The 26,494-nt window shown below is 45.0% G+C and overlaps 1 protein-coding gene across 1 annotated transcript; it reads left to right on the forward strand.

The window, feature by feature from the left end:
* Positions 1–457: 457 nt before the first annotated feature.
* On the forward strand, positions 458–19,985 carry LOC136964932 (ATP-sensitive inward rectifier potassium channel 12-like). The gene is made up of 4 exons (XM_067258907.1): positions 458–657; positions 771–859; positions 16,892–17,101; positions 17,487–19,985. Exons 3-4 carry the CDS (start codon positions 17,016–17,018, stop codon positions 19,132–19,134), a joined length of 1,734 nt encoding a protein of 577 aa, XP_067115008.1. The 5' UTR covers positions 458–657; positions 771–859; positions 16,892–17,015; the 3' UTR covers positions 19,135–19,985.
* Positions 19,986–26,494: the final 6,509 nt, after the last annotated feature.

Genomic DNA, 26,494 nt, shown 5'->3' on the forward strand with positions numbered 1-26,494 from the left:
CATATACATCTCATCATCAGGATATGGATACATTTCGTACATCTCTACATAGAAAATAACTATTTTGTTGCCAACACATTGAGCTATAGTTGTAACCAACTTGAGCAATTCACAGTAAATGGATGCAGCTGTTTATCTTTCACTTTCAATTACAGAGAAGCATGCATGTGCTATCCACCGGTATGTGTCAGTATCTTCGTTTGATTCATTGTTTAACCACGAATAAGAGTACAGTCTCGGCTCTGTAATCTACCATCCTCACTCTGTGACGCTGGACGAGTGGTAGCTCTGGATAGCTTGTCTCAGAACCTTCACCCAGTTCCTCCTGATCCTGGAGGTCATAGCTGAGAGCGTGAACACGGCTCTCTTTGTCTAGCAAAGATCAAGAGAAGAAGAACAACGAGTCCAAAAAACATCAACCTCCAGAGGTTTCCCAAACAGGAAGGAAATTAAGAAACTCCCACAGACTGTAGTGTGCGTGTGTGTGTGCAGGCTTCGTGTGAATGTCTGCATGAAGCAGAACAAGAAAGAAACACCTGAATGCACACACTTGTATCTGGAACCCATAGTTCTTCTCCACATCCCACTCTTGTACGTTGACACAGGTTGTGAGGTCTATCTCTCCATCCAGGTCATCTGACTACGGCGGAAAAGAAGGTACTTATGAGAAAAAGAGAGCAATGTCCAATAACAAATGTGTATTCGTTTTAGAACTATTTCCTGCTTCTTCACATCCTTTTTCCTAACCTCCTTCTCAACACCTGTTCTAGGAGAAGGTTAGATGGGAGCAGCCTCCGATCCTCTCCTCCAATGCTGTTTGAGAAAAGAGGAGGGAAGCAAGGCACAGGGGGGAATCAAGGTAAGACTCACCTCCTCAGCTTCAGAGTCTCTGAAGAACCTTAGCACCGAATCACCGAAGACAAACCAATGTTTTCTCCACTGTGACAAACAAAAGAAACTCATTCAAATCAATACAAAGCAAATGTAATGCTAATGCTACGTGATTCAATAATGACATTTAAATGTATTCAATTAAACGCTTGCATTCATCGGTAGTGTATATGTTCAAAACAACATAGTCAAAACAATATTGTCCTCCAGCTGTAGTCTTTTTTCAGATGCTTGATGAAATAGATAGGATAGATGGGATGACATAGGATACAAGTAAGACCGTGCATGTGTGTAGAGGAAGTGGCAATGTAGACGTTCTAATCATACCTCTCTATTCTCGTCAAGCCTGGACATCCAGCCCTTGAGGGTCAGAAGATCAGGCTACAAAGGAAGGGAGGGAGGCGGTTATAAAAAAAAAACTTGGTTTCAGTCTTTCAGAACTAATTAATAGTCAAGAGTCAAACTTTTCTGGCAGGATTTTTCTACTGTTAGAAAGAGTGTAGCCCGTCTGTCTATAATAAGAAAGCAAGTCAAACTCTAAATGTGTTGTTGTCGGCTTGGCATTCACAATCATCTTGAAACTCTAAACCAACAGCAAGTCGGAGTGAGATGTCACATTTATGGCTGAGAGAGAAAATGACTGAACATTTTCCTTTTTTGGTTCTGTTTACAGTCTCCAGAAGTCTTTATCTTGCTGTCTCATTGTCCTGTCCTGTCTGAAATAGCACAATTGGCCAAAGCACTGTCACATGAGCCTATGCACTTTCATTTGGTTCAATAATACAATAAACTGACTTTTACACAGTTTCCTGTGTTTAAACAGCAATGTTTTTCAAAAGTTATATTTGAATTTAATGTTCTATTTTTCTTCATAGAAATTGTATTCAGGATTTTTAAAGGTGAGACATTTCTAACAAGAGGAAAATGAATGTTGATATGAACTTAACCCCCAAGACAATTCAGTGCAATCGCATTGAATAGCCAATTGGAATTAAACATTGTTGGTAGGTATTGTAAAATAGAATCACTTTACAGAGGAGTGTAGGCTAAAGTTAAGTGTCCTAAAGCACCACAACATCCAAGCTAAACTCCAAGTTAAACTCTTACCAACATGTTGAAGTTACATTAGTCAGAAAGGAAAGGCATGTGCATGAGCAATACAACATGAATAGGGATCAAGAAGCACGGGCACCCCCGTTTAGTTTCGGGTTATCCTTGAAGCAACATTACCACAGCAACTAAATGGCCTTCCTACTGCACTGTTTTGGTCACAGTTCAGGAAGTGGTTCTCAAGAACTGCATTGATAGGGCTATTGACAACGAAGGCGGAGCTTCATTTCAAACTTTCAGCTGAAATAGGCTACCAAATTTGTGAACCAGATTTTTGAGCCTCTCAAAATAGAAATGCACAGACCAGGGCCGGCCCCAGGCTATATGGGAAAGTGAACTACATTTATGGGGGTGCTAGGAAGGTTGGGATGGTGTTGATGGTTGTGGTGGGGGGAATCACAACTTGACATGCCTCTGATGTGGTCAGTTATATGAGCAACAGGAAATATGTGACAGGCATTTCCCTGGGCGCCCCACCGTCGACGAAAGGACCCCACATGTAGCTACTTGCTGTGCTTGCAGGCAGAGCCAGTATCTATTTGATCGGAAGCACATACCAAGATAACTTTAATACATCTCTAGAGGTGAACTTACCTGTGTTTGTGTGTGCTCAGGAAGGACCTTTTCTCGTGGTTTTGAAGATCTCTGGGCCTTCAGTGTTGAATGATCTGAGCTCTGCAATGGGTGATGGCACATGCATCATAGTTATGGACATCATATTTTGTAATGATCATAAGTATCCCGTCAAGGCAAATTGTTAACATTTAATATTTCGCATTTGTGCCAACCTTAGTGAAGTGTTGGTCTGTTGTAGATTGCTTTTGAGAATATCGCCCATCCTGAGAATCTCTGAATTTCTCCCTTTCTCTCTCCCTCCGGTCTCTTCCTCTCTCTCTTCCTCTCCCCCTCTCATCCGTCTCAGCCTTCAAACTGTAGCCATCCATTTCATCATCATATCTAAATAAAGAGAACCCAGCAACATGCTGTCATGAATGAAGATTTGAACACAAGATTATACAATGTGTACACTGTAAGGCTTGCAGTATATAGGCTTACAGTAATTTAGGTTTACAGTAATGTAGGTTTACAGTGTCTGATGAGAGATGATCAGCATCTTGAGATTTTGGTAATCATGAGAAAGGGATTATTCACCAAGTGTATGTTTACAAAGTATAGTTACATCATTTGTTTATTTGATTTAACCAAAAGATAGATTTAAAATGAGTCTTTCAGTTAAGAGACAGTTGTTCAAAATAACAACCCTAAGCCATGTTTTTGTTGTGTATCGCTCATGCAATCTCCTTCCTGTTTGACCATTCTGAGAGGTCCAGTAGATACGCACCTGGGAACATGGTTTCGTTCCAACCTCTGGGGGCTTGGGCTCTGGGTCCGCCTTCTCAGCCCTGGCGTCTCCTCCTCTGACTCCATGATGGTCCTGGGGGTGTCAAACATGAAAATGTCTGCAAAATGCACCAAAACACTTCTTTGCTTTCTTACTAAACGGATAAGGACTACAACTCCCATGAGCAGACATGGATTAGTAAATGGTACCCCAATATGCACCTTGGGATGTCAGCCAGGATGATGTAGTCCTCAATGGTCATCCCCACTTCCTCTGTCTCCACGGGGTTCCTTTTGGGTTCAGAGGTCAGTAGGGCCTCCAGGCCTCGCCTTGTGTTACTTTTGGTCCTATCGGTGCCCCTGCTGTCCGTTTCCATGGTGGTGGCGTGGGTCGTCAGTGAGTGCGTGAGAAGCTTGGAGTCCAAGGGCCGCCCAGAAGGGGAGGAGTTTCGGGATGGGGCGGGGCTTAACAGGGAATGGGAGGAGCCATGCCAGGGACTCTGAGCAGCCGGGCTGGGATTGTTTTCACCATATCCTTCTGAGACTCGTTTTGAGTAGCTGTGTGCTGTGTCAGGTCTGGTATCCCTGACAGAAGGGGTTTCCCTTTGCGGGGAGTGGTGTTTTGTACCATAACCACTCCTAGGGGGTGAGCATTCACGGCTGTTTCGAGAACGAGTATTGGTGGAACTGTTCATGTTCATTCTGGGCCTTGGACTGTGAGCACCCTCATAGCCATCTGGCGGTAAGCCCGACGATCCCCGTCGAGAGATAGAGTCTAGATTGCGGTACAGTTTTTCAGAGTCCAAACTGTGGCCATTGGAGGCGTGGGAGGGCCGTCTCGACTCACGGCCATGCCCTCTCTGGAAAGTGTCCGCGCCATTGGTCCGCACATGTGCGGGTTCGCCACGTTTGTAGGAGGGCGTGTGCCGAGCCGGGGAGGCGGGACCGGACACCACAGAGCCTCGCCTATGCGATGGACTGGACCTTCCTGACGGGTGGCGAGACGGAGCGTGCGAGGGACCCTGAGATGGAGCTCTGCTTCTGGACTGGGAACTCCGACGTCGGGACGATGACTCGGGACATTCTGCTAGCTTGTAGCGGTTGGGGCTTGGAGAACGATTAGGACTTGGAGAACTTGGACTTCCCTGTCCTCGGGAATCAGTCCCCCGCCGGAAATTGGAACGATGTATGTACCTTTGCGGAGACTCGCTTCTCCAGGTTTCCTGGTTGAAGGTTCCAGCGTCCCTCCTTTGGGAAGGAATTCCAAGATTCCGGTTCCGGTAGGGGACGCATGCCTTGGGCTCTGGGCTGTGGTTGCTTGGGAGGGGGTGTCCTCTCTCGTAGTATCGGTATGGGCGTTGGGGTTGGGCGTCCTCCCTATGTGAACTGCCTTCACCTTTGCGGTCAGGAGAGAAGTAGCCACTCTCTCGTTCTCTGTCCCCTCTTGCTTCTGAAAAAGCCAAGAATTGCATCTTCAAGTTATGGCAGGAGGATAAGTACCAAACATAATGGAACAGTACAAAAGACATTTCGAGACCAGTGGAAGTGTTTGCATGTCTATGTCCTATTTATGCACGTGTGTGTACCTGACCTGAAGGTCGCCTGGACCTTGCCCTGCCCCTGTTCTCCTCCATCCAGGAGGCGTTGCCGGTTCTGTGGGGAGAAGGGTCCAGCCGGGTCATCTCTTGCTGACCCTCACAGCACCCCTCTGGGCTGGAGGACTCACTCCTCTCTGGCCAGTCCTCCTGGTCCTGGGAGCTAAGGCAAGGTAGTGGACACATGACACACAGTACGCTAATATATGCTGTGGTAACTAAAGACGTTCATTACTAATATAGCTAATGTGTTAATATCGCTTGCCATGCAGTGTTAATCACTTAATCACTAACCAACTACTGAGACAAACTCACCTACACAGAGAGTCAGTGTCACCTAGACTGAGGTCCCACTCAGGGCTCAGAGTGTGCACCAGACTCTCCTGACAGTTCCAGTTATTTTCGATGACATCATTGGAGGTCACACTGGACTGGAAGTCACAGTTTTCCTGATGGGTGGAATGTGACACATTCTGACCTCTCATTAGTAATTCATGAAATGTCAAACTTGTCAATGAGTCCTGGATTAGAGTTGGCAAGAATTGAATTATATTGGCTTTAAATTCAAGTTGTCTGACATTTGGTACAGTATATTGTACTTTACATACTGTGTACATATATTGGATAATTGTACTTTTGTATCCTGAACATATATTAACAAACAGTTATGCTGTGTAGCAGCATTATTAAGTTACTAAAAATAACAAGTAAAATGTATTTGTATATCCCTTTTAAAAGTGTGAAATGTCACAAAGGTTCTACCATAGTATCAACAACCAATAACAAACCTATATCATTAGACAAGACAACGGAAAACTTTCTAGTTACATCACAAAAATACTTTCATACTTACAGCACAATACCAAGAAATAAACAAACACCATCCGAAAGAAATGTCTTCCTGAACTGCTGATAAAGAATTTGAGAAATGTGGGTGTTCACTTACTTAAATTGCTCCCTTACTCGTATCTCCTCCAACACCTTCTGTCAAAATCTTGAAATAACTTTTCTTCTCCTCCTCCTTCTGTCTCTCCCTCTCTCTCTCTCTCACTTCGTCTCAGCCAATACATTAGGAGAGAGCTGTCGGTAACTCAACCTAGTCTCTGACCGTGCTCATCATTATTTCATTGCTCTGGTGCCTTTGCATTACCAGAACCACCCACCACTCTTTTTCGACCTTATCTTGATCATCCCTCTTCTATTTCTAGCCTTTCTTTTCAACTCGGCAGTATTCATATGTTCCTTGTTGTCATGACCTTGTGACTCGCTCGACTGTGCTGTGTGTAGGCGTGTATTGGAAGATTCTTGGATCCATTTTTTATATTACATTTACTTTGAGAAAATTACTTGAAGATGAATTGTACTTTATTTGTTGTGTTGGTTTAAGATTGCTCAAGAAGGTCAGGGTGGTGCGTTGGAGCAGGTGTGCACATGTCGGTGGGAAATATTAAATGACCTGCCATTCCCAGTAGATTGCAAACAATGCTTCATCATTAATTAATGATAGGATCAAACGTCACCCCGGGCTTCGACAGTCCCCTGTTACCTTGTCCGTACTTGGTGACCCAAGATCCCTTTGGTTTGGTTTCGATTCAAAGTTTTTCTGTGCATCACTGTCAGTCGGACTTCTATTCCAAGTCAGTAAGGATTTAGGTCAAGTAAATTGACCAGAATAGCACATTTCCAAAGTGCTATTCTGCAAATGATCTCAAGGGTTACCTCTTACTTTCACAGTATAGTGTAAAGTAAGTGGTGCTTACTTTTGTTTAAGAGCAAATCATGTCCATTAGTCATAATTTGAAGGGGATGAAAAGTTCTTCAAAAAAATGCTACGAACCGAAAACACTATCTGGTCCTAGACAGCTCACCTGAGAGGTTGGGGCGAGGGTAGAGTTCAGGTGCATGTGACTGGGCCGTAGGCAGGCGCCACAGCGGGAGGGGTCAAAGGCGTTGGGTAGAAACTGCCGGCAGTAATAGTCCTCACCGCCAGAGAAAGCCATGACGGATCCTCCAGAGCCCACAGAACACCCCTGTTGTCCTCAAATGGCTTGCCTCAACACAAGAGGCACGATACAAAGTCCACCTATACAAAAGTGGCACATTGGGATTACAGATCTTCTGCCACCTCATCATAAAATAATGCAGTGCTGTTATATGAGAGAATATGCAATGTTGTGTCACGTTTGAGTGTGGTTACCTGGATATATGCAAACCTACTTGTAGGGATGTGTGTGTTTGTGGCTAGTGTTTGTGTTCGAGTATGTTACCTGAGACAAGGAAACACTGTAGCTTCCTAAGTAGTTAACAAAGTGTAACTCCATCTCTGGTATGGGTGAGCGTTCTTTGAAGTGAAGCACAAGATAGCGAGTGTGTGAAACACACACCATTACCAACGGTTTACTTTTACACCTCTGGATGGATAGAGGTGACACCAAATAACCATTACACAGTGACCTACAGTACTCTTGTAAACGCCAGAAACTCAAAATGTCACGAGTCACCTCACCAATCAATTCAAAACTTTCCTTGCGATAGACATGTACTTTACCTCATGCCATGTGGTTAGGAATTCTTCATTCAATGACGAACGGACGTGCGCCTTGCTAACTTCTTTTAGGGTATTCTGCCGTTGACACTCCACCATCCCAGGTAAAAATGAAACTGGTATGACCAGACCACCCCTAGTAGCTATTTCTCTTGTCACATGGAAACATCTATTGGCTCTCACAAGGCCTCAACATGGTGTGTATCCAATATCAACTGTAGAGAGGGTGAATAAGGCTCCTGCTTCACCTGCCAGATGTCATATGGTGGGCCTGTCTCCCAGATGGATACCTTGACAGGAATTGCCGATTAGCTTTCAAATGCGGTGCTGTGCAACGACTCTTTGCCCCGCCATTAAAACCAAGCACAGTGAAAACAATCAGAGAATGATATTCCACGTTGTTGCTCTGTTTTTATCATCAAAGTCGAGAGGGGGCCATCGAGGCGTATTCAGTTTGAAGAGAAAAAGACTTAGTTGCTGTATTGACTCCCAAGTGTATTTGCCTGTGGCTTGTTACTCTGAAATGGTATCGATGTGCTATTGTGTTTGCTTCATTAGTACACAGTGGGAGAACAGGGACCCGGGGACATCACTGGATAACAGACGCCACAAGAGGGGGACAGTAATCTTGACATGGTGTCTGGTTGTGTAGGTCGAGGCAACACATGCGCACACACACAATGACAGAGAAACACTATTTCACAAGGAAGTCTATTCTCACCTGCCCTGAATGCACAGTAGACTTCCGGAACGTAGATGATGAGGGTATTTATAGCTGCATCTTGGGCCTCCATTCCACAGCTAGTTTATAGGTGAAGGCTGGAGGCCTTTGAGTGTTCTAAATACCAGAACAGGTCTGATTTATCACAGTGGTGGAGTGTTTAAATTTAAACTCAAATTGTGTCCTAAACTTCTGATGATTAATTACACCCTTGTTTTGTTGTTTTAATACATTTCTTAGACCTAACAATTAGGAAAGCCACCGGATTACAAAGCTCACATTTAATTCCTCCAGTGGCTAATTAGGTTTTTGATATGGTTGTGCTGCTGTATAGTTCACGTTTGGGCAAATGTCCTTTTCTTATAAGCGTCCCACTTGGCGAGCTACACTTAGTTGCTCCGGTAACAGTTTCTATGATTAGAGCGGTTTCAGTAACCATGGAAATATGATGACAAAAAGTTCCCAATCTATACCAAGGGGAGTTGACTAAACTCTTAATACATTTTAATGAATGTAATGGAACGTGATGTAATGGGATACTGTTCGTATTTTTAGATGTAACCCATGTTATCATTTAGTGCTTTTTTTCTCCCCAAGTATAGAGATACATACCTACCAAACATTTATTCATGTTTCCTGTGCAAATTCTAGGTAACACAGACTGTTACAGAGCCCCCGCACACACACTCTTGAAACTTGTCACAAACACACATGCCTCAATTCACTGGATGGGAGGAAGTTTAAATACTGGAAATAGTTTTTTTTTATCCCAGGTCAAAACACAGCCCATGTCTTGGTGCCTTGCAATTGACGTAGTTGCATAAAACTGGAATAGCTTCTTCTCTTACATCATACACCCTCTCTCCCTCTCCCTGTTTGAACTGCGTGACTCCAAAATGGTGGCAGTCTCACATCCAACTGACCTCTAGCATCTCTGTCTGCCTAACTTTTTTAGTCCTGTTTTTTACTTTTTATTTCAATTGTGACCCATGGCAGGTGGGAGTTCTTTCTAAATCTGCTTTGCATGCTAAAAACATCTCTCTTCAATCTTTCTATTCATGTCCATTCTCTAGGGGGAAAAATCTGCTATATGCTACGTCAGGGGCGTTGTTAAACATAAAACTCTACTGGGGCACAGGCCCCTAATTCATATCCCTTTTTTTTCTTTCAAGCTTGCTGCGCACAATGCACTACTAGGCTATAGAAACTCCCCTTGCTTAACCCAACATACAACAGTTCAGGGACGCAAGTTTGATATCAGCTTTGGCAGGGACATCAATAGTTAATGCGAGCGCGCACATTTCTTTCTCATTCATTTGAGCGCAAATACTGTTTTTTGAGTTTCATGTAATTTTGTTTTTATGTTTTAGTCAAAATAAGATGATCGGTAGGCCTATCATTTAGAAACTTTCTTCAGTTTTGTAATGTTTTCTTAGCCTACCTCAATTCTGACTTGTGTGCCGAGTCCGACACCTGGACTTCTGTGTGCGTGCTGCAGGGGCTATTTGGCAAGCTCAGAAGAGGGCGCTGTCATGGAATTGTGCGTGCATCGGTTTGTGTTTTCGGTTTAACTGCTTTGATTTTAAAAGCGTTGATTGGGATACTGTGTACATTACGGGATTATCAATCTAAATGAATGCACTGACTAATAAATTTAATTGTCAAAACTCAAACTTTAGATTTTACTGGGGCACAGCAGATTTATACTGGGGCACGTGCCCCAGTAAAAAGGGTCGAACGACGCCCCTGCTGCTACGCCCTGATTAAGTTGAACCACTACAAACACAATATACGAAGTACGTATATTGTAAGTTTGTCCTATATTCAGCCAACAACTAAATATATCTGTGAATTATTCATTTTCGGGGAGAGATTGGCGGGCCGTTCTCTCCTTCACCGTTCCCAAAACATATTGACCTGGTTCTGCTGGGGGAGTAAAAAACTAGCACGCATCCTGCTTCCAAGTAAATTGGCTTCTACAATTGGCTCGCGTCACTTACAACCGGGAGTTACCAAATGAGCCTACAGAGTCTGAGAGAAAACACATTTCTCCACATCAGTGACAAGTCACACTTCTAAAAAGCTAGAGTTCTTCCTCACAACTGCCTTCAGGCGCAAATTTAAGTTGTTGATATTGAAATCTCTTGTGACTGCTGGGACATTTAAGCGAGAAGAGATGCTGTTGGCTCAGAAGATAGCTGAAAACAGATAGGCTTACTGTTCAGAAATGCATTGAGTAAGGTGTGCTTCTGATAGCGTCTTAGTATCTTGTCTGGCACCGAGGAGTTGAACGGATTAGTGGCTATTAATACACACACAGACGGTCATTTTGGCAGAAGGGGTGGTCTTTTGGAGGCTTGGTTTTCCTTTACATGGCTAGGATTTCACCTATGGGGCTGGTGAAAAACAATGTTCTATGCACATCGGTTTTCAGGCCAACAGTGTTGTAATGGCTAAAGAAGATCGAGTGCATAGGCCTAACTAACTGAAACCCTGACGTTCTTTGTGCTGATTAAAGATGTGAGTATTGCCTACTCAGCATCCTTAAGGAATGATATAGTAGGCCCATGATACGTCTATCCTATGAAACAATTACAAATATATATTTAGTTTGACCTAGACTCCAATAGAATTTTATGAAACTCCTACAGATCACTAAGAATGCACAAATTCTTGGTCCTTTTCCGGCACATGCCTAACAAATACATACAGATCTAATCAAAAACACTGCTAGCGTGGTTTAAAAACATCACAAATTCCTTTTTAAATATGAAACCAAAAGGGAATAAATAGGATTTGCTTTCATTTTGTAGCATTTTTTTGTCAATATTTCAGAAACTAAAAATCATGTAGCCTACTTAATGAATTGTTGTAAGACTTTGTCTGGCTATCTTGTTGCTTCCACACAAGGCTAAGCTATGAACACAGTAAACAAAGGGCACAAAAATGCCTTTAATAATCATACGTATCTCATGGTTTTCTTGGATTTCCACCTACAATATCAGTCCTATACACCCACACCTAACTTATACCTACCAGTGTCTTCTGTCATCTGACCCCAAACTCACATGGTCAACTCTTGTCTTTTAATGAACCCTCTCTCTCTCTCCCTCTCTCCATTTCTCTTATACTCTTTCTGTCTCACTTCTGTCTACTCTTTGCTCCCTTTTTTTTCTTATCTCGCTCTGCACATTTCTGTTTCTGTCTGTTTCCCTCTGGCTCTCTGTCTGTCTCTGTCTCTCTATCCCTCTCCCTCTCCCTTCCTCTTTCTCCTGGCTCCTCTGTCTTTCTCTGTCTCTCTATCCCTCTCCCTTCCTCTCTCTCCTGGCTCCTCTGTGGACGTGGAACACCCACCTCTTCTCACCGAGGACAGGTTTCAAAAATACACTGCCTCAGCGGTATGATTTGGAAATATGTTTGTTCGAGAAAGAGAGCAGGCGAAGGGGTTTCCATAGAAACTATCAAGTTGTGTAGAATCGCCAGTAACATCTTGAGGAGGCCTGAAATAAGGAACTATACAGAACGGTGTCTGTGTGTACGAGATCTGGTCATAGATCTATATGAGTATTATTGCTTGTTTACTGCAGGGAACTCTTTGTTTTCATCTGTGGGAGTGGCTGGTTTTAAATCCAACATGGCTGCCAGTATTAAGGAGCCAAGCGGATTCAGACCACTCAGACTCTGACATGGCTGCAATGGTTAGACATCCAGCTAGATTTGTTTCAATTGCAGGGGGATGTTATCAAACTGTGAAAGGCCGGAGACACAACTTTAACCTTCTGGAAAAAGTGATTGATAATCTTTGAGGAACATCAGTACATTTGGATAAATTAACCATGTTCATCCACAGACATCTCTCACTTTCACCGTTTGAAGTCGATATAATCAGGAAATGAATCATCCATTCACTGGAGGATATTAAAAGAGGATGCAAACGTGGGGCTTGATACTTGTTAGCATTGCTAATACTGGATGCTAACTCAGTGTGACAGGCGAGCCAAGTGCGCAGGGATACTGATGGAAGGTCCTAGCTTTGAGCCTCGTATGTGTGTGTGGCTATTAGCCTACCTTATACACAATTACGTCACGTCTCGTTTTTATGATTATGTAACTTAGAGATATCACATTTGAGTTATTCTCCATCATCCCGTCCTTCAGTAAGTTATGTCTCTTTGTTTTTTCGAGGAAGATCAACTTTTTCTCTGCTTAATTTCAGCACTTTGCACTGGTTAATTGAAATCAAAACACTATCAAGGTTTTCACGCAAAATATGCAAACTGTCAAATAAAGACCCTTATTATGCATTGTGGTCAAACCAAATGATTCTATTTGCCTTATTTGATTACCACTGTTAGGTCTAGATTTAGTGTTAGCCTGAAACTCAGTCACTCTAGTCCACCTATCTGAATTGACCTAACTGCAAGCAACCGGAGATTATTCTAATATAAGTCCGTGCTGATAGAAATAATAGGGATGCACACCCACAGTTTCAAGAACACCACTCCACATAAAAGGGGACATAATTAAAGTGACAAGCGGCTCCATCCCTCCCGCCCTCTCTCTCCCACACACGGGGACACACACAGACATGCGAGCACACAATGATATGAGCTCTTGAAGTCGCGAGTCAAGTGCGCTCCCACGTAGAGAGAGACAGAGAGAGAGAGGGCGCCGTAGTGATGGAGAAATTTCGTTTTTAGGAAAGAATGGCTGGGTGCTAGTTTGCCGGATTTCGAATTGATTTAATAGACAATGAAACGTGAAACATTTTACATGGCGTGTAATGAGGAGTTTGCACTAGACAACGCTGAACGAGGCTGAACAATGTGAAACGTTTTTTCCCCCCCGGCAGGACAAAGTCAACACAATATTGCAAGTGGGTCTACGAAAGTGTATCCTAATTAAAAGGTGAGTAGACTATTGTAATCCATACCTTCGCACTTGACGTTTATCTTATTTTTGGCTATTCAACACAAATCGACTTACCGTAAACTTCAGTTTGTCTCCAAATCCTATAAATAGTTTGCATTAGTAGGCTAAACATAAATCACATCAGTTGTTTAGTGCCACAGTGTTCTGTAGGCTACACTAAAACAAACCTATCTACATGTTTTTATTTTTCAATTGTCTAAGAAAAATTCAATACATCAATAGCCAATACACCAATCACAAATACATTTTTATTTAATCTGTAGTATGTGTAGCCTATCAATCATTTTGAGCATAATTCAAAGTGTTTGAATTTCAAGAATTGAAAGGAAAACTGTTATAGCCTACACAATTATTTGGCAATTAAACTAATTCCTACTCTCTTGATACTTATTGAGCTTTTGGTCGCTGACATTCAAATGGTAAAAAATCGAAAGCCTTACAATCAGCCAATCATCTAACTGGCTCATGTGGAACATCAGTCTTTGCCAAAAATGCAGGAACACCAGAAGAATAATTTAGGCTATTAAATAATTAAAAAATAATTAAAAATAGCTTACTGATTTAAAATGTCGGTTATCAAGCAAACTCTTATCCAAGTTTAGCCTGTAAAGTCTGTCATTTTTGGGGGTAGGCTATGTATTTTCTCCTGTATATTCAGAAACAGTCCCTTGGGCCAAATTAACCTAGATAATTGCATGCACGTAGCCTACCTACAGCAGGCTTAAACAAGTGTGTGCATGGCGCCCACCTGTTTGAGAGCGTCCAACAAAAAGCAGAAACACGGACTGTTATTTGATAGATCAATTTAACCAATTGATTCTGAACCTGATTCCCTGTAGTGGATTTATTTTCCATATTAGGCATCGAAAGGTAATTTTAACACTGCATTCATTGTTGTTTGTTGTCTAAAGTTATCTAAATGCAGATCAAATAAATTCATCAAATCATTAAAAAAAAAACGTTTTTACAGGGCCACAATCACGATCAATGGACACAACTGTTTGTTTACCATTTATTTGTATTTTTTTGTTCTTCTTTGGAAAACTTTGGGTCAAGTGTTAACATTTCAGTCTAAAGTAGTTTGAGGTGCATTTGTTTTTGGACTGTTCGAATGGGTAAACTCATTTTACCCTACTTGGGTAGCCTGTTTCAGTAAACATAACACACCCCAGGTAGCCTCTTTGAAGGTATTTACAAAAGGATTTGTCCCAGGTGCTACTATTTCACCTAAATTATTTCCATGCAACATTGTCGTTTTGGAATAAGTGGATTTAAAATGGAATAACAATGCCAGGAGTCCTTGGGATAAACAAGATACAACGTATCAGTGATGTCATAATCTCTTAATTTCCATCTCCATCCTCCATGACCACATGCCCACCCTTGTGTCAGCTCTTTCTTTCTTCCTGTTATTCCCCTCCTCCCCTTCATGACAGGCTTCAGATTAAAACAATGACGGTTAAAACAAGTTGTTTGCTTGACTACTGCAATCTTACATCTTTTGTATCGTTGTTCGGATTAGGAGATTATGAGGTTTGTAATCTGGCATTCTATAAGGCCTTCCTTCCTCCATACTCAAACACACACACAATCATTTATTTCTCTGTGGGATTAAGCTACAGGCCTATGTAGGTTTAGATAAATCTGAGGTGCCTAATATTGACATGTTTGGGGCAATGACGTAGCCTACCGTCCACGTGTTTCAGAAGTTAGGATGACCTCTGGACAAAGGTCAACTGAGGCTACGCATGCTGATGTCCTGGGACAGCGGGAAATCACTAGGCGACGTGTGGAAGCATGTGTTCCATGACGTATGCATGTGCTGCATGTGTCAGTGGACCGTCGTTCGTGTGTGTGTTTCTGAATACTTGTGTGCATGCTTACTTTGAAGTGTTGGTGTGTGTGTGTGTGTGTGTATCTAAATGAATCAGTCCTGGTGTGTGAGTCACTCAGGAGAGCCACTTACAGCTCAAACTCGTGTGTCTACCCTCCAGCCCCGCGGCCCTCCTTCACAGGCAGCGCCACATGCGAAATCACGGTCGCTTGACACTGAGAGTCAGCGCGCTGAAGAGGGAGAGAGGTTCCCATGGGAACGGCTAATCACTATCATCAACATTTAATTACTGCATCTCTTCCCTCAGGGACCGATGGTTCCTGTCTTGGACTAAGGTAAAAGTCCAGCAGTTCTGTTCTGCATCTACATTTAGATTACGGATACAGAGAGACAGACTGCTAAGAATATACGCAGCTTCTGGTTCAAGTTGTTGACTGTGTTTTGAAGTCTGCAGTATTTAGGTCCTACAAGGGACTCACTGATTTACAGGAATTTACTGTGGGATCAGAATTCCATTGTGGACATAATCAATGCTAAATTAAGGCCCACTCGAAGAGATTTCAGATAATGAAGTGAGGTTGAATCGATAAAAACAATCATTTTCATCGAGCAAGCACTGTTTCACATGGAACAGATCCAACAATCTCACCTTTCCCACACACAAATGTGTAGCTGACATAATTTGACCACTGGACCACTCTCTAAGAGTCCTTAAGACTATGGGTTGTGATGATGTCACAGCGCTTTCAGTCCAGCTGTTACTGTAACCAAACCTGACGTAATCTTCCATCTCCTGGGATTATTTAAATCAGTGAGGGCTGTTAATCCAGGCAATAAGAGCCCAGGTCCCAACATCTGTCCACTGTATTGTTTGTTAAAGAGGCGTAGAGAAAACATGCACTGTCACGCCAAGGGTCCTCTGCAGCCATTGCCTCGTACCAACAAATCGTGTATCAAAGTGTTATTTTTAGGTGTTTAGGCACGCTGCTCAATGTTGACTTGAAAACAAAACCCATCGATGGCAATTTCAGTACGTTCAGAGGAGCATTTCGAAAACACTTTGTTCCCAAGCGCAGCTGACCCCAAACTCTGCATGCTTTCGTAGGCTGTTGCGTGAGAGCCCACAGAATCATTACGCAACCCTCCCCTTTTTTCGTTCGTCCGATAGTCTGTCTGACATACTAAGCCCGACGCAGTCACCCTGTAACCCTGTCATGGAGCCAAAAAGTGGATCAATTGTTCTTCTAACTGTAGATTACCACAGAATTCCCTCTATTGGAGACCTTTGCCCCCCTCCGATGTCTGTCTGGTTTTCCACACTCTGTTGGCTTTCAGGTCCCTGAGGCTAACCATCATTGAGGACTCGATCAATAGCTTTCATTATGTATATCGGTCGGCGCCTGGTGCGCATGAAGGGAGTTCCAAAAAAAAGAAAACATTCGTTTTTCTCATTGTGGAATGTTGCTCTTTCTGAGGCTGAGGCCCAAAGAGTTTCTTGAAGAGGGAAAATCTCCAGGTCCCCAGTGGTGAACGAGAGGAGATCTTGAAATTAGGGACCTTTACAGGGTTGGTAAAAACGTAGAACAACCTATGCACAACCTATAATTCTTAGGTTATATATGGCCTGGTCCTTGTAACCACAACCTATATGGGTGCAATCCTGAAGAAAAGGAAAGACTCCTGGCCCACAGCTGTGGACTGTGGAGAAACATTGACATCATGTTTTTTTTTTATTATTTGTCAAAACTCACGATAATAACATACGCACATACACGTCTCTTACTTTCTGGTTGTATACATCATACAAGTTCTGGTTTGGTAACCATGGTCTATATAGGAATCGAATGTATTGATTGTGAATTGCTCGAAATACATTTGTGAATGATTGAAAACTCAAACTACTCCTTTTGTTGCTCATACAGGAAATACATTATTTGGAGGGGATGCTTCTTATTTGTGAGTTGATGCCTCCAAGGGGCCCCCGAACCTGAGGCACCAGGTCCCCCCCGCTGGTCGGGCCCCCCTCAAACCCGCGCGTCTCTTTTAATGGTTGGCACTGCCCACCCGTGCCAGGATTACTGCCCACACAGACACAGCCTGATGATCGCCATGGGAGCGGTGCGAGTCAACAGGTGAGAAGAGCACCATGAGAGTTGTGAGAGAAATCTTGAGCGAGATGTTGTTCAATAGATATTTTCTTCCAAGGACAGACTTTCTTTTCCACCGCATTTAAGTCTATAAAAGTTTGTTTTTAACCAAACAACAGTATGAGACAGAACCAAGAGAAAAGTATACACATTTGAGATGTATTCGTCTCTCTTCTGGTTTTTTCATTTTGACGAAGCCTCAAAGCCTAAAATTAAGTTTCTAACTATGTTTTCGCATTGTACTAGACTGCTTTAACCATATCATACCCATCAATGAACATATTATACCAGTCTATCCATCCCTCCACCCTTCTTCACAGTTTTTTTCAAGATGTGTTCCAAAACATCGTGTTTTGTGCTCTTCATGCAGGTACAGCATTGTATCCACCGACGAAGATGCCCTCAAGATCTCCAGCCTGGGCCTCCACAACGGCCACGGGCCTCACACCCAGCACCCCCTCGCTGGGGCCAGGCTGGGGAGTGGAGGGGGCGGGGGAATGGGGTCTGACGGAGGAGGGCTCGGGACCCTGGCCCTGCGTGCTCCGGCCACCATAGCGACGACGGACACCGTCCACAACGGCCGGCGCGTGTCCTCGGTGCTGCCCGCCCCCAGCCGCTTGCGGAGTCGCTTCGTGAAGAAGAACGGCCAGTGCAACGTGGTGTTCCACAACATGGAGGACAAGCCCCGCCGCTACCTGGCCGACATCTTCACCACCTGCGTGGACATCCGCTGGCGGTACCTCTTCCTCATCTTCACCACCACTTTCCTGTTCTCCTGGCTGCTCTTCGGCGTGGTGTTCTGGGGCGTGGCGTTGGCGCACGGCGACTTTGACCTGCGGCCCGGCTTGGGGGAGGGGCCCCTGGGCGCGCTGGAAGGCGGGGCAGAGTGGCGGCCGTGCATCCTCCACGTCCAGGGGTTCGTGGGGGCGTTCTTGTTCTCCATCGAGACCCAGACCACCATCGGCTACGGGTTCCGCTGCGTGACCGAGGAGTGCCCGGCGGCGGTCGTCACCGTGGTGGTCCAGTCCATCGTGGGCTGCATCATCGACTCCTTCATGATCGGCACCATCATGGCCAAGATGGTGCGGCCCAAGAAGCGGGCGCAGACGTTGCTTTTCTCGCACCACGCCGTCATCGCGCTCCGCGACGGCAAACTCTGCCTCATGTGGCGCCTGGGCAACATGCGCAAGAGCCACATCGTCGAGGCGCACATCCGGGCCCAGCTCATCCGGCCGCACGTGACTGCCGAGGGCGAGTACCTGCCGGCGGAGCAGACGGACATCGACGTGGGCTACGACGAGGGCTTGGACCGCCTCTTCTTGGTCTCGCCGTTGGTGGTGGTCCACGAGATCACGGAGAACAGCCCTCTGTACCAGATGAGCCGCGCCGACCTCCAGAAGGAGGACTTTGAGATCGTGGTGATCCTGGAGGGGATGGTGGAGGCCACGGCCATGACCACCCAGGCCCGCAGCTCCTACCTGGCCCGGGAGATCCTCTGGGGCCACCGCTTCGAACCCGTGGTCTTCGAGAAGGCCGACCGCTACCAGGTGGACTACTCTCGCTTCCATAAGACCTACGAGGTTCCAACCACGCCCCACTGCAGCGCCAAGGACCTCCGAGAGTTGTCCGGGGTGGACGGTGGGGGGGGCAGCAGGCAGTCTTCGTCTTCCACCGCCTCCTCCAGGTCAGCGACTCCCCCCCTGTTCGGTGCGCTGTCGTCGGCACGCTGCCTCCTGCCGCCACACTCGCCCAGCGCCTTCTGCTACGAGAACGAGGTGGCGCTGTGCTGCGGGGAGGAAGAGGAGGACGAGGAGGCGGGGGAGAGGACGGGGATGCTGGGGGGGAGGGATGACGGGGAGGGGGACGAGAGGGGAGGGGACTTTGAGGAGTGCTACGAGGAGCGGAGGGTGGATGTGCTGTGCGTGCTGGACGTGGAGGGTCAGATGGGCTTCGACAGGCTGCAGCCTCCGGGGATTCCCCTGGACGCGCTCAACTTTGGGAGGGAGTCTGGAGTGTAGTCACTCGCCTCCATTTTTGGAGTTCTGGAACAATGTACAGCAGCGTCACCTATTTGCGAACACCTTGTCAGTCTCTTAACGACAATAGGTGCCCTTTGCTGACTCTCTGCTTCTCTTTTTGTTAATCCAACCAAAGTACTCGGATAGAAAGCTAGCGGGGTCGAACAAGACTCGATTTAGGCTACCCATAACAATGAAGGTCATGGAAGAGTCCCAAATGTGCCACTGATGAGGTAAAATGTATTCCCTTCAAGACTTATTAAATGCTTGTATATGACCCCACTCTTATTGATTGGATGATTACAGGACGAATCCAAAACTTTGTAGTCTGCTATAAGCGGAAAGAGAACATTCTCTATAACCAAAATCTGCAGGACAGACGGTTGTTATGCTTTTGATTTCACTTTTGTTTGAATACTCAATATTGTGTATTTGCACAGCGCACAATATTGTTTTCTTTCTCAGAAATCATTGTAACTGAATATGGTTGAATAGAGCCTTTAGTTAAATCATGATGTGTTAAATGCAATGGCATAAATTATTGTGTATGATAATTTGATAGTGTCTTCGTGAATATAACGTATGTTTGGTTTTCTTACATTAACTCAATTCCTGTTCTCTATCATTTACAGATAACAATAGTCATGAGTATTTAATTCAAAACCCTAACCAATAAATTGTGTTTCTGTTGCTGGCATTAAAGAAGTTTTTGTAAATATGTAATGTTATGTTTAGAAATCATGCACATGCCGTCTTCCTGCTTGAGGTATATTACTGTTAATTATTTTATTAAATGAGCTACATTTCCAAAATACAAATGATGAATCCTTTATCGAGGGAAAAAAATGATGCAAATATGTAACCCAGAAATGGCACTTATAGAGTTGGTAAAACATTAAAGATAAAGAAAAAGCACTTTATTCTGTATTTTATCATAACTATATCTTTAAATATTTTCAACTGTACGCTGTTTTGTATGAACAAAGGTTAAATAAAACATCAAATGAAACAGCAGAGTTTCCTGTTCTGGTTGAATGTCGCTGCGTTCTCACGCTTATTTTTTCCCATCCGAGCTGGCTGGGTCAGAGGTCAAGACGACCCCCTGGTCCACCTGTCTGAGATTACTCAGGTAATATCTTTAGCTCGTCGCTGGTTAGAAATATTTGGGCTACAAGCTTCCGTAAAAGCTTTGGCAGAAAGTGACCCGACTGGTCGAGTGAACAAATCAAGCAGGAACGATACACCCAACACATCTTTCAAACCCCCCCCCCCCCCCCCCCCCCCCCCCCCCGCCCCTCTTAGAACCAAAACTGGGGTATCGGCGCTAGAAGGCTATGTTTAAATGTCAGAGTTTATAGGTCCACTGAGATCGTTTTTATTTGGCTGCTAGTCTTCTAATGTCACAGAGAGTGAAGGACAGATGGAAATAGATGAGACCGAAACTGTTGAGGGACTGCAAGGACAGAGAGGCCGGGGGGAAGAACGAGGCTCAGGGATAAAGATGGAGGCAGGAAGGGTAAAGAGCGCGAGAGAGAGGAAAAGCGGGGAAGAAAAGATGTATATAGCAGCTTAATAGACTCAGGTGATATTTGCACACATTGGAGTAAGGCCAGGATGGTTTATGAAATGCCGCATTGTGGTGTAATGTTCTCCAAGCCTGTTATTACCAGGATTGCCACTAGAGGGTGCATCAGACCAAAGTACAAACAGCATGACCCCATAAGAGAGTGTAGGAGCGTCCTCTAGTGGTAAATGTTGAGACAACTTCAAATGTATAACTTATAACTAACACATAATGAAAATATATGGTTCTTGTGACTTTTATTTAATTTTTGTATGATTTCTTTTGGGGGGTGGGGGTTAAGGATTTGCTTTGATTTCGATTTTATTCATATAGGTACACCCATCCATTTATCATCAAACACTCACTAGATTACAACATTTAAAAGATTCCCAAAATCTGAATCAGAGACACTTTAATAACTTCAGCTCTCTCAAACGTAAAACATCATGTCCTACATGTTATTTCCTATATTCGGTCCAAACAAGAACGTCTGCAACAAAAACATCTGCCCGTGGGGGTACAGTAAAAGGGAAACCCCTAACTTCTTTACATCTCTCCCCAAAACCTTCCTTTCCTCAAACGCAATCGCTCCTCTTATTTAACATTGTCTAACGTTCGGGGTGCAGCTCTCTGCGCAAACACCTTATCTCCCCTCATTCCCGACCCGTTCTAACTCTCCCTCTATCCCCCACGGTTTCCCTCCCTCCCTCCTTCCTTCCTTCCCTCTATCCCCACCGCTCCTGGGTTAATCAGCCACATCGCTGGCCCCCCACTCCACCCTTGTCATCAGCATCCATAAAAATGAGCAGCTGGTCGACCCCCGGTGACCTCCGTCGTCGGGCCCTAGCGGGTCGTAATGGCCGACGTGGATCTGAGGGTGGATGTCAGGAGTGTGGGGGGGGGGGGGCTCCGTCTCCTCCCCTGTCCTCCCCAGCCCCTGGGGGCTATGTTGCCACTGCTGGGGAACAGCGTGCGTCCAGGGCAGGGGGACAGTATTTGGGAACTAAGTGGTGCGATCCAGGGTGTGTGTGTGTGTGTGTGTGTGTGGGGGGGGGGGGGTCCTCAAGCTCATAATGAGCTGCTGTGTGTGGTGGAACTGTGAACTGATGTGGTTGGTGGGTGGGGGGTGGACAGAGGGCTATTGTGTTGCTCACAGCAGAGGGTACAGGCCCCCAACTGGTCTGGGAACCACCACAGGCAACTACCCTTGGTGTGTGTGTGTGTGTGTCTGTTTGTATCTGTCTGTAAATTTGATTGTCTGTGCCTCCGTCTTTCTCTCTTTCCAGCTGTGCTGGCCCAAGACTGCATGTGTAACTGGGGTCTCTTTCTTCAAGCAGTTTGCATGTTAAAGGGAGAAAAACATAGAAACCCAAGCATAGGAGAGTGAATCTCTCGCTCTTTCTTTCTTTCTCTCTCTCTCTCTTTCTTTCATCTCTTCTTCCTCAACCCATCCAACAACAACGTCTTTCATTCAGGCATCTCGCTGGCTGCCCTCAAGCCCCTCAGGCCCCTCTCCTGCTCACTTGGCCTAATTAAATGTTCTGAGAAAAACTCATGATTGGAAAGTGACGTGCTCTCTTCTCTCTCTCTCTCTCTCTCTCTCTCTCTCTCTCTCTCTCTCTCTCTCTCTCTCTCTCTCTCTCTCTCTCTCTCTCTCTCTCTCTCTCTCTCTCTCGTTCTCGGTCTCCTTCTCTCTCTCTCATTCTCTCTCTCCCTCTCTCTCCTCCCATCCCTAAAAGTATTTTCCCGTCACGCACTTTTTTGTGTGTGTGACTGCAGCCTGAAAAAAGGACAGATTGGAGAACTGGTTCTTAGAGTTTGTTTTTATTTGGTTTCCCCACATCCTTTTATTAGGATTCTGTAACGTCAAAGACATTCCAGGCCTTGATGTTCACATACGACATACCGTACGTTCCAGCGTATACGTGCACGTCTGTAGGTATGTGAGGGAGATTCATTTGTTTTGCCAAGCAGTCGCAGCCCCTGATTGGCAGAGGAAACCGAGCTGCATTAGCTGGTAACGTTGCGTTGCGTTACACACTTTTGTGCGCAGGAGACCCCATCGTCTGCCGGCTGCAGGTGAGGATCTGGTGATGGTGACCCCCCATCCCCCGTCCGTCCGCTCACACACACACACACACACACACACACACACACACACCCCTCTCTCCCACAACCCCATTACACCCAAACTCATCACAGTCTAAATGAGTGAGGACGTGGAGAGGTGGGGGAGAGTTTGGTGTGTGTTTGATGGGGGGAGGGGGTTTTGGTACCAGGGTAATCAGATGGGGTAGGGGATCTTGAGGGGTGGGGGGGGGGGGGTCCAGGCTGTCCACAGCATCTCATACTGCAGCTGAGTAGTCTGACATGCCCCCCCCCCCCACCACCACCCTGCACCCCGAGGTCACAAGATCTCCAGTCCCTCAAAGATGCCTGAGGTAGTCGTGTCCAGGCTATCTCAGCGTTTTTGTTTCCTTCTTGTTTTGTCACTACATTTGCAGCGATCCTTTTCACGGATTGGCTGTCTACTATTTCAGTGGTAGGACATAAATCAAAGGAACAAACTAGTGGCAGACTCATCTCATCTATCTTCTGGACGGTGGAACATTTGATTCACTGGGACACAGCAAAGCTGTAAACAGCTTTGTGTGGTTCCACATTCCTCACTGACCAACAATATGATCTGCTACTGCTGCTGACATTACAGTACATGAAGCAACATCCAAAACAAATCAGCCAAGTCAAGGATGGTCAGTCTTGCCTGTTTCATAGTGTACAAACGTACATGCCAAATAGAGGTCTAATATATGTGTAGCCAAATGACTTGCAAAGTAATGCAAGGGTCACTATTTGACATGACTTGGTGTCATGTGCGATTCCACTGTGTGTCGGTAGTAGAGGCTTCACTGCAATATTGTGTGACATGTTTCTATTGCAGAGTAATAGCCATGTGACACTGAGGAGATGTTGTGACTTGATGACCAGGGTTAGAGTTCACTTCTGACGTCGTGGCTGTGTTAATGCCACCATTGTCCCTCTCGCCATTATCCTCATCGTGACCAGCATCCTCATCATCATCGCTATTATTTTACAATGAGTCTCGCACTTCCTTATTCACTTAAACAGACTCTCTCTCTCTATCTCTCTCTCTCTCTCTCTCTCTCTCAGACATATAATCCTGTTCTCTCGACCTGTCCTTCCGTCCATCCTTTGCCGTGCCATCTCACTTTCTCACCTCGACCTCAACCTTCCTCCCTCCCTCCCCCCCTCTCCCTCCCTGCCTCCCTCTCTCTATCTCTCCCTAGAGTGTAGATACACAGTCCCTGGACTGAACAATAGCCCATTCACCATGTCTCTTGCGAGGCGATGATCCTGCTCTGACTGCCCCCCTGCCCGCCTACCTCCCCCCCCCCCCCACCCCCCCCGCTCCATCAGCCTCCACAGCTGCACAGGAATGCGGTCCAACAACCCCCCCAGCCCCCCACCCTCCTCCACCCCCAGCACCATCACCCAGATCCATCCCGTTACCCCCCGCCCCCACAATCCCTCCACCACCCCGCTAACCGAAGCCAATACCACCCCCTACCCCCCCACCCTCCCCAGCCACCTCACCCCCCCCCCCCCCCCCACCCACCACCACCAGAATAAAGGAGAGGGCAAGAATCGGGGAAGTGCTGCAGACGAAACACAAAGAGAGGATTCATGGCGGGTCGCGGACACTCGAGGGGAGAGAGAGGGGGACCCATTTAAGTGTCGCGCAGCTGCGCTAATTCATGGGCGAGAATGGGCGAAGGGAGACAAAGGTCAGGGAGCGCCGTCATTTTTTATGCATCCCTTCATGGCCTGCGTTCACTAAATCACGACACTAAAAAGTCACAGTTATTCGTGAATTTGGAAGCAGGTCATTTTGAGACGAGCACTGGACATTTCTGACATGCACTTGCACGTCAGCACACAATGTCAACATTAATAAACATGCACTTGCACTTCTCTTCACAGTTAACTGTATCTGGTCATTTTTGCCACCTCATCTAGGGAATTAAAAGGGCCTCCAATAGAAAAAGTCCAAATCAGATGACAATAGGTGACCCTTGATATCAAAGGTGACCTTTGACCCAGGAAAACCCTGTGGTCTTAGTGGACATGGCTCTCTCGGGTTTCAAAGCTTGAAAGATTCCTCCATTCATCCAGTCACAGAGCACAGAGCAGAGTTGGCTTCAGAAGTCACCAGATATCCTAGTCTAATAATAGTCATTCTGAATCCATCCGTACCGGTATTTAAAAAAGACTTTAAGGGTTTAAATCAAACTGTGTCGGTATGATTTAGTTCACTATTTACAGCATTGGATAAAGTTATGGATATTTACTTCGTAAAGGGTTGTAACCGAGAGAGTTTTGGTGGAATGTACCCTGTTCCTGAATCACGTGGATATAAATGTTACTGATTTCCAACTTAATATATAGCAGCAACAAAACAACAACAAAAATAAACAACTATAATCCATAAAAACATCCCATAACATAACACTGTCCTAAACCCGTCCAGTGAGCCTTTATGGAGGTAATAATAAGAAAGTAGTAAGAAACTGAAAAGGTATGTCCTTAAAATATTGATCAGTTAACAACAATTAAACATAGTGATTACTTTATTACTTCTATACTGTTTGAAATGTTCTGAATATAATAAACAACGTATGATTTATATCTTGCAATATTAAGCTCATGAGCACATGACCCTTGGTTATGTCCAGGAGAGAAATATGCCTATCTATTAATTATGTTTCTTGTATCATTGATAACCTGTCATTGTACTGTTTTATTATGCCTGCATAGCCATAAGTTAGGTCTTTGTAAGGTGCGACTAAGAAAGGCCTGTGTCGCTGATGTAAGTCAGAGGTCACAATATTGACAAAGTGTATAATGCCATGCAACTTTGAACGAGGAAAATAGAAGGAGCGACAAGGCCACTTCTAGGAGCCCTATCTAAATACCTAAACAAAAGCTATCTAGCATACAGTGTCCTTTTTCAGTGCCTGCAAAAGGCTACGTTCATCATTTTGTATCCTCCCATATTGTGATACCATATAGTCTCTTGATTTCAGTCTTCTGTGATACTCAACGTGAGTGTAACAGACAACTGCACCTCACATATGTGTAATAAATACATTGATTTTGTCTCGAACTTGTCTTGAACTCATCCTAACTATTCCTTTAATTGATTTGGCACTTTCAGAGCAATTGGGTATTATATAATATGTCTTCAAAACAGAGGTTCTGATGGTCAAGAAACATAAATTCAATTGAAATCACTTAAATCAAAGGAATTCCTCCTCTCCTTGTGCAGGCAATTTTTGTGTTCCTGACCTGAGTATGCGTCATCATTTTGCATAAACGACACCATTCATTTCTGTCCAAAGCGTCCCATTGACGTGGGAAGGAACAGAACTCCCATCTCAATTATACGACAGTTTAATGCAGAATGTGACCGGTCTGTGAATACTTGACCGCTGCTCATGTTCGTCTTATCGGCCGTCTGGCCTCCTCCTCTGCCTCAAGTCAGATTTCAGGAATTTCCCTGAGGATTCGAGCGTGGCCGCGGGCCAAAACAAAAGGTCAGTCTCTCTCTCTCTCTCTCTCTCCCTCCCTCTCTCTTTATTTTGTCTTTCTATGTCTTTCGTTCCTATTTCTCCTCGTTCTGTCCATGGAACGGAACATCAGTACCCCTATTTCTACCCCTGCAAGGAGTACACATATGCAACCCCCACCCCACACACACACACACACACACACACA

Source organism: Osmerus mordax, chromosome 21 (assembly GCF_038355195.1).
Source record: "Osmerus mordax isolate fOsmMor3 chromosome 21, fOsmMor3.pri, whole genome shotgun sequence".
Lineage (NCBI taxonomy): Eukaryota > Metazoa > Chordata > Actinopteri > Osmeriformes > Osmeridae > Osmerus > Osmerus mordax.

Excerpts from the sequence above, each read along its gene's own strand:
- LOC136964932 (XM_067258907.1), top strand. The coding sequence starts at position 17,016 with ATGGTTGGCACTGCCCACCCGTGCCAGGATTACTGCCCACACAGACAC. Across the intron at positions 17,102-17,486 it reads GGAGCGGTGCGAGTCAACAG|GTACAGCATTGTATCCACCG; the intron begins GTGAGAAGAGCA and ends CTCTTCATGCAG.